The sequence below is a fragment of the Sinocyclocheilus rhinocerous genome, unplaced genomic scaffold (assembly GCF_001515625.1).
Source record: "Sinocyclocheilus rhinocerous isolate Xijiao unplaced genomic scaffold, SAMN03320098_v1.1 scaffold3476, whole genome shotgun sequence".
Lineage (NCBI taxonomy): Eukaryota > Metazoa > Chordata > Actinopteri > Cypriniformes > Cyprinidae > Sinocyclocheilus > Sinocyclocheilus rhinocerous.
The window spans coordinates 64039-73003 of NW_015666505.1; the positions used below are offsets into that span (position 1 = coordinate 64039).

Below are 8965 nucleotides of genomic sequence, written 5' to 3' on the forward strand. Positions count from 1 at the left end.
GGTAGGTCACGTGAAAATGACAACATGGCGAATGTAGTACATCCAGATTAGCATCCAGAGTATGCGATTTCGGACACCACCTTACAGTAATAGCCACTAAACCAGGCCAAAAAAGCTGCAGGCAATTGTTTAAAGTATGACCAATTAGACTTTTCCTTATCGTTTTCCTTGTAAAAGATCCAAACAGCCACCGTTTTCTTTATTGTACTTGCTCTTTAGAAAATCCTGCACATTCTTTAGGCTCAGTACACTGATAGTCTTGCCTTTATCGTTGCTCTCAGCTATGTTTTCAACCCAGTGAGCTTGGGACATTCATTTTTTTACATTAATACTACTCACATTTCTACTATTTGGGCCATTCTACAGAATTGGTCCAAACTGCTGTCCCACAACCAAAAACACATTTAAAAAGCATTTAAGTATTAAAATCTTAGATGTTTACTAAGATCCTTCTATTCTCTATTGAAACCCACAATAATATTTAAAATATTAGTAAGCTTAATATACAGTAGTCAACATTTGAAGTGGATCAAAACCTTTCATCAGAGTTGTCCTAAAACCAAAACAATACCCGTTCTTGTCTTAGGACAAAGTTTTTTGATCCACTTAAAATGTTGACTACTGTATATAAAATCATTATTTATTGGGTATTTATTTTATTGCCTATATTTTCAATTGGGAGGTGGCTGTCCCGAACCCTAACCCCTAAATTTCAACTTAGGAAAATGATATTGAAATCATTTAAAAAAAAAAGTAAAGTTAAAAAAAATATATTTCTTTTATATTTTCTTTGTAAATTATGAAACTTTATGTAAAAAATGTGTCCCGCATTTTCATGTCACTACCAAAACAGTGTATGTTTTAGTCCATTGGCTGAGACTGAAATTAACTACACCCCTACATTTATGATCAGGAAATATTGATGTGTCTCTCTCTCATAGCTACAGGGTGAGTAGATAGGCCCCATCATTTTGAGGTAAATGTGCTTAAAAGTCTGAAAAATCTGTGTGTAACTCTAAGGAACGTCACTGCCGAACACCTTTTTTCTGCAATTAAGCACACCTTTTTGGGAGTTATTCCATATCATTTAATTTTTATGTGTGTAACTGTTCAGAACTGTGCTAGCTAAACATGTGCTGATTAGCATATTTGAGCTGGTTCAAAAGTATCTAAAATGGTCACTACCAAAACATTTGGTGGAGTTTCGTTAGTGACATTGTTTTTTTGAGTGTTATCCCATAAAATTGTCACTACCGAAACATGTCATCATGACAAAAGGGAACACATAATCCTCATATTTGGGGGAAATAAACAAAATTTAGTACAGTTATGCAAATTGTTTGTGTTTTAGTAGTGTTTTAGTATGCAAATTAAAATTCTGTAATGTGATGTGGTTGCTACCAAAGCATTACTGTCACTACCGAAAATGTGCAGTCACTACCGAAACATGGCATGTTTTGTCAAAAACAAAGTATACTGATTTATCAACTAAGATTATATGATAGTTTTTGGTTCAATATTTAAACTAATGAATCCTTAACCCTTGTGTGGTGTTCATATTTTTGTTACTCAGCCAGTGTTCGTGGGTCTGGTGGACCCGCTGCAGTTTTGGGTTTTTAATTCAACAAAATAAAAAAAATTATATATAAAAATACTCAACAGATGTTTACTTCATCCCAATTACAAGCAATATAAACAGCATGTATGGTCAAAATTTGCCCTTTACTTTTGCTAGATCACATTTATGAATTAAAGTGCTACAACCTTGTGCGGGAATGGCAGGGGCAGAAGCACAAAACTCACACTTACACTCACACTCTTATAGACTCTCTCTCTCCCACACACACACACACACATAAACACACATACACATACTAATAGCAGGCCCAGACAATAGGAGGACAGAGTGAAGGTACACAGGACCTAAAATTTCCACTCTTTTATTAGCCCCGGATCCAGTAGACCCAAACATCCTGTATGTATAAGTGTGTAGGGGGAGTGTACAGTGTGTGGTCATTGAAAATTTGTTCTGATTTATGTTTTTCACAGAAAATGAGCCAAGGCCTATGAGTCTGAGTTTGAAAAAATAATTTATAGTATAATTTTTCTTTTGATAAAAAGTGAAAACGGGTCCCACAGACCCGGACACCATACAAGGGTCAACTTTGAAATCAGTATGATCAACTTTTTGCCTTTTACAAAGAAAAATTGGATTCAAAATACAACAAATCTCATAAATTACACTTGAAATATTGTTAAAAATTTAATTGTTATTGATTTACCTCTGAAAAAATGTTAATAAAATATCAAAAAAATATATTTACAATGTAGATGTAAGCAAAATCTTAATAGGTCAATATAACCCTTCTAATTAAATTATTATTACCGTGTTTCGGTAGTGACAAATTTGTGGAGATGACAAATATTCCAAAACTTTCTGAAAATAAAATATGAGAATTAACTACGCAATTACTAGAAATGTGTACCTTGGATAATATGCAATTTGCACACATACAAATTTTTTGGAAAAATACATTTTTTTCAAGATGTTTTTAACTCTGACTTTGGACCAATTCTGTAGAATGGCCCATATAGAACCTACTCTTTTTGCGGTCGCAAATTAATTACTTATCCAAAAAAGTACCTTCTCAAGAGAGTGTGCGATTTTGCAGGTGGGACTTCTCACCACCTACTGGTGGTTTTAGTGTCATATTTATTTATTTAATGACAGGCCTAAACCAGCCCTGGTACCATCGCAAAACACACTCAGCAAAATATCGTTATCAGAAAAATCCCAAAAAATATCAAGATGTAATTTTTTTGTCAATATCACACACCCCTATTGATATGTCATGTTGAACAGATAAATTACAGAGGCTTTCATTTTGCATGATTGAAAGCATTTATTTGTTTGGTTACATACAGTAGACAGGGGCCGTGTTAATAAAAGAAATCTGTAACTGTTATTATTTCATGCCATCTTCACATTTAGACAAGCTTAACAGGGCATGACTTAGCCACGTAACCAGTCCCAAAATTTAGCTGGCAATTGTTTAAAGTAAGACCAATAAGACATTTCCTCATCATTTTGCTGGTCATCACTATCTTCTTTTGGAGGTTGACTTCCATCCACATTTAAAAGTATCGAACAGTCACCTTGAAACAGTGTGTATTCTCCTTTGTACTCTCCCTTTAGAAACTCCTGGACATTCTCTAGGCTCTGTTCACTGATAGTTTTGTGCTCATCTTTGCTCTCGTCTATGTTTTTAGCCCAGTGAGCTTGGGACTCCCATTTTTTGCTCTTACTGTTATAGCAGCAGAACACTGTCCACATGTGTGAGGGAATGTTTACTTTTTCATTCAGCAGTTCGTTTTGGCTTGGTACAGCTCCTGTCAGCACATAGGCCAAGATCTTATTACTGTCTTTTTCATCCCTGCAGTGAGAATCGATGACATTTTTAACTTTTTTCTCCATGAGATTCCAGCTTCCATCGTTAAAACTGATCTTCTGCGGCACAATATTGGTCAGTGTGAATGTAGATATGGCAGTGTCTTTATCAGCTGCATGGAGCTGGGGAAATAAGTGACCCCGATTCAGATCTTGTTTGTTCCAGTAGTCTTCTGTACAAGCCTGATTGACACAGGGGTCACGCATTTCAGCTGTTAGAATTTCCAACTATGAAACAGATAATTGAAAAAGATAAAGAGATTGTCAGTGAAACACTCAGAGATCTTGAGTGCGTAAAACCAGATAAATAAAGCCCATTTTGAGACATAAAGGCCCACTGACGTGCCTTGAAACTTTATATATATATATATATATATATAAAGGAAGTGAGGGTGGGACATATCGAGTGGCTCATTGCCTTTTTTTAAATAGCCAATAGCCTTGCGTTTATCCACCTTTTTCCTAGCAAGCTACATTTTACATTTTGGGAGGCACTTCTGGTTTGGGGAAGTTTCATTCAAAAAGGCTAAAACAAATCATTTCAAATCATAAGGTTGCGCTACAAATAATCCTTATCTGTCAGTTTGACTGAATGAGCTGTACATTTTCCTTCATGTTCTATTTTCAGACATAAGGAGAATAATGTAATTCTGGTAGTTTAATGTGACATGGTATAACAAGAATATCTATGGAGCTCTTTTGGAGCTAAGAGCTCTTTTCAGTCCGCTGCATTCTTTTCCTCCTGATTATTTTACTTTGAACTCCGCTGTAACAATATGAAAAAAATACTGCGCATTTGCTCTCATTTAACTGACCAAATATCCCATGAATAATGCACTGGAATGCTAAGAATCTCTTGTTTTTCTCCCCAAATCCTCACGTATCTTTCCAGGTTTTTCACATGAATGCTTTAGAATGTAACTGTCTCCCCTTTTCACTTCTAATCCCTATTATCAGTGTTTACTGGAATGTTTCTAAAGCAGGTAAATACAATATACAATATCTGTCAAAATGACAGAAATCTCTTAGAAATTATATTACTCAATGCTCCAGTTAATGAACTTTTTCTTATAAGGCAATGTACCTTACATAATATAGACAGACATATATCTGATATGATATCCAACACGTCCGTAATGTTGCTGCAAAGATAATCAAGATTTGGGGGTTATTCATGGTCTGTTTAAAGTAATTTGTTAATGTTTTTATACTTTGAAATATCATTTTAATGATCGATAGTTGAACTGAAGTACCCAGTTTTTTTATATTTATTGCATTTATAGAGCACACCTTTCACCAATTGTTTACAGTTATCGGAAGTTGCTCCCATAATTTACGCTAAGCATTATGAGGTATAGGAAAAATGTCGTTATCACAGCCGCATTTGCTAGTTTGTAACAGCATATCTCATATTCATCAATACTTGTCAATTTAGAGGCAACATTTACATTGTGTCAAACATATTTTAATTTCTCGCATAGGGTAGAGTGGGGGAAAACACCACTCTACCCTATGCGACAAACAAAAGTTAAATGTGTCCAAAATAGTTATCATAGTTTTAGTGACAATGAAATAAATTATAAACAAAGTATGAAAAATATCCAGAGTTTTCATGTTATTAGATTTTTAACAAAAATGTAATTTGTACAAAGGGGCTGTTTTGCCCCACAGGTGGAGTAAAATGACATTCTTAATGTCTTTTAAAATACCTCAAAGCATTTGGTAACTGAGAAATTGACATGATGAACCAGCCTGGTCTCATTGTTTATACATAGGTATTAGTGTGACATTTGCATGTACAAAACGTACATTTTTGTATGTTTGGCTAGCTGAAACATACTGTATAAAATGGACCTATTGACAACATCTAAAATGCAAACATTATTACATATTTACAGGTAAACAAAAATATTTATGAATATTTTATATCATAAGGATATTTGTATAGTTGCACTTTTACTATTTTATAGGTCAATTTTAGATCCCTTAGCCCTACCCCAAATCTAAACATGATCATTTGAATATAAAAAGAATATATAAAATGTAATGGACAGAAATAGCCTATGTAGGCCTACTATAACAAGTTTAGTAACCATATATGTGAACATTGGCTTAGATAACATAGATAACATTCTGTAATTTGCAGATCATTTGCAGATCATTTATGACAATTTATCATTCTTAATGTTATAGATAACATTAAGGCTAAAGCCCGGTTCAGACTACACGATTTTTTGTGGTTATGACAGTCACTGTGTCAGATTATGCGATTTTGACTCCAAAAATCTTGTCGTGTCGTGCACAAGAAACATGTCAACTACACGTTGCTACCCGACCATTTACCGCTTGCCTTCTTTAACGACGTGCGTGCTGTCATCGACACGGCGGGACTAGACAGAATGTGCCATAAGCGTAAACAAACAATGACTAGCAAACTGCGTGTTTTGCCCTGTCTTGTCATCAGAAAACCCCTAAAAAGAAAGAAAACCTGACGGGTGGACACAAATCCGGATTGCATGAAGAGGCCATTATGGACGGCAAGGAGTAGGCACTGAGGTAAAATAGTTTTTATTTGATCTTTTTTCTCTCTGTCATGTTTAATCCCTCGAGGAAACATCATACATGCAAGAGTATTATTGCCATAACTCCACAAACCTTTCCTCCATTGTAAAATTCCACCCAGCAGGACCGATACCATTGTCTCTCTTTCCTTTCGGCATATTTGAAAGCATGTATGAAGGCGCTTCTGTGCTCCTATTGGCCAGTGTCACAGATGTGACGGAACTAGTCGTGGATGACGGAAAAAATATTAAACATGCTAGTCTTTCTGTGGTGACATCATGAAGCATCGTAGATGTGGCATCGGTTGTCGTCGACTACGACACACTACATGAGATGAAACAATTGAATCTTGTGTCGCGACGCCCATTGTCGTTTACAAATTCCCACGACACCCTACGTCAAGCAGATTGTGCTGAAATCGGGCTAAAATCATGTAGTTTGAACCAGGCTTAACATATTCATACTAAAAGCCAAAAAACATCTGTTTTGATTTCATGGGGAATACAATAAAATAGTTTCTCTCAAATACAGTTGTAAAACAACAAGAAACTATAAGAAACATCACCTGCGGCTCGATCATCCATGGAATCTTTGGTCTTTTGAAATCTTCTTGTCTCTTAGTATATGTGTAAGCTGAGAAAACAGGAATCCTGCCAGTTCTGTCGTAGAGAGTTGCAAATCTGTATTTGTTCTTATATCTCTGACAGACTAGTTTGTATCGGTTATTCTGTGAAGCTGATTTCTCCAGAATGCCCTTAATCGTTGGAGGCTCTCCTTTAAAAAAAAATTCACTGCATTTACTGAATGGATCTACAACTTCAGTCATGATGAAGGGAAAGCCCAACACCAGCAGCACAGAGAAAAACAGATGCATCTTCACCTGACCTGGAAACCAAAAATAAAGCTGAAGTGGTTGTAGATACGTGAAGGTAATTTAACACGATCACAAAGGATGTGCTTCCAGAAAGAAACTCTGTTTTTATAGACAGCTTATGTCCTCTTTTTTTATTATCTGTGACTCCGATAAGTTAACTTATGCCTGTGTGTCCAGGTCATAAATTCAAGGCTATTCACATCAGTGGTGAAACTGTGAGGAGAGTAGTGGACGCAAAAGGATCCTAGCATTCTAGATAAATTACTACATTTGCATTTGGCACTCATTCATTTTAATTCAGTCACTGTGTGCAAATGACCAGGCCAATGCAAATTCACTCCATGATACTATGTTATGGAAATATAGGCCTAATATGACTGGAGTTTAGTTATCTTCTGTTAGTTTTATAGCAATGAGCAAACTTTGTGGCTTCTACATAAGATTTTATTGTGAGTAAATATAAAAAGGGGAAGTCGTAGCCTAATGGTTAGAGAGTCGGACTCATAACCCAAAGGTTGTGGGTTCGAGTCTCGTACCGGCAGGGATTGTAGGTGGAGGGAGTGAATGTACAGCGCTCTCTCCCACCTTCAATACCACGACTGAGGTGCCCTTGATCAAGGCACCGAACCCCCAACTGCTCCCCGGGCGCCGCAGCATAAATGGCTGCCCTCTGCTCCGGGTGTGTGTACACGGTGTGTGTGTGTTCACTGCTGTGTGTGTGCGCACTTTGGATGGGTAAATGCAGAGCACTAATTCCGAGTATGGGTCACCATACTTGGCCACATGTCACGTCACTCACTCATAATACAGTTGATCTGGAGGACTAATTACAACATTGCCTAGAGCAGTTGTATAAATGGTTTGCGTGTGTGGCCCCTTTAAAAGGCCTACAACATACTTTTGGGGGAAAGTTTAATTAAAAGTACTATACTAGCCATAATACTTGTTTGAGTTTCCAGTGATTACCCATCTCTAGAGAGCCGCTCCTATATTTTCTGATTCGCAGTTAGTACGTGGTGAACACAAACAGTGGTGTCAAAGACATTATGAGTGATGCTTATCCCAAAAATACACTTAACAAAGCATGTACTCCGTGCTACAAATGTCATTGACATGATAAATGAATCCACTTTTTTCCTAATCCGACTACTGCGTTATACTTCCAGTTTTAAAGTGAAAGTGACATGACCTGTAGCCAAGTATGGTGTCCCATACTCGGAATTAGTGCTCTGCATTTAACCAATCCAAGTGCACACACACAGCAGTGAGTAGTGAACACACACGTGGGGGGTTCGGTGCTTTGCTCAAGGGTCTAGTGTTGTTTTTGGTGGCCTGTTTTAATTTTAGTCTAGTCTTTGTGTGAAACTGTCATTTTAGTTTTTATTAGTTTTAGTCACGTTCATACTCTTTTTAGTCTAGTCAAGTTTTAGTCAACTAAAAGTCTGATAAATTGCTTTTTAGTTTTTCAGGTAGGTGTCACGATGCACACACGAGGAACGAGGAGACACTGAAGAATACGTTACCAAGACTTTATTTTCAGGAACCAAGGGACACGAACACAGGAAAACCTTTAACAGCGGACAGAGAACTAGGGACTGGGAACACTTTTTATACACACAGGAGGAGGGGATGACGAGACACACCTGGGAGCCATGAAACATCAAGGGAAACACCTGGGACAAATCAACCAAGGGAAAGGAAGGCACACGAGGAGCAAGACACACACAAAACATGGAACAGAGTCTGACAGTAGGTCTAACACACAGTAGGGCTATTAAGAGATTTTTATTTTTTTATTTTTACCAGTCATAATTTTCGTTGACGAAAGCAACACTACAAGGGTCTCACCTTAGTTGTGGTACTTAAGGTGGAAGAGAGCGCTGTTCATTCACTCCCCCTACCTACAATCCCTGCCGGTACCGAGACTCTAACCCCGCAACCTTTGGGTTACAAGTCCGACTCACTAACCATTAAACCATGACTGCCCCTTGGGAAGTTACTTTGGGGAAGTTCCACTCAAAAAGACTGCAACAAATAATTTCAAGTAAGTCTGCACTGCAAATAATCCTTATCCATTATTT

The 8965-nt window shown here is 37.0% G+C and overlaps 1 protein-coding gene across 1 annotated transcript; it reads right to left on the reverse strand.

Annotated features, from left to right (window-relative positions):
• Nucleotides 1-3013: 3013 nt before the first annotated feature.
• LOC107732454 (endonuclease domain-containing 1 protein-like) lies at nucleotides 3014-7854 on the reverse strand. Its single transcript, XM_016543791.1, has 3 exons — nucleotides 7851-7854; nucleotides 6576-6895; nucleotides 3014-3676 (listed from the first exon to the last, which is right to left on the reverse strand). The coding sequence occupies exons 1-3, from the start codon at nucleotides 7852-7854 to the stop codon at nucleotides 3014-3016; spliced, it is 987 nt and encodes a 328-aa protein (XP_016399277.1).
• Between the last annotated feature and the right edge of the window lie 1111 nt (nucleotides 7855-8965).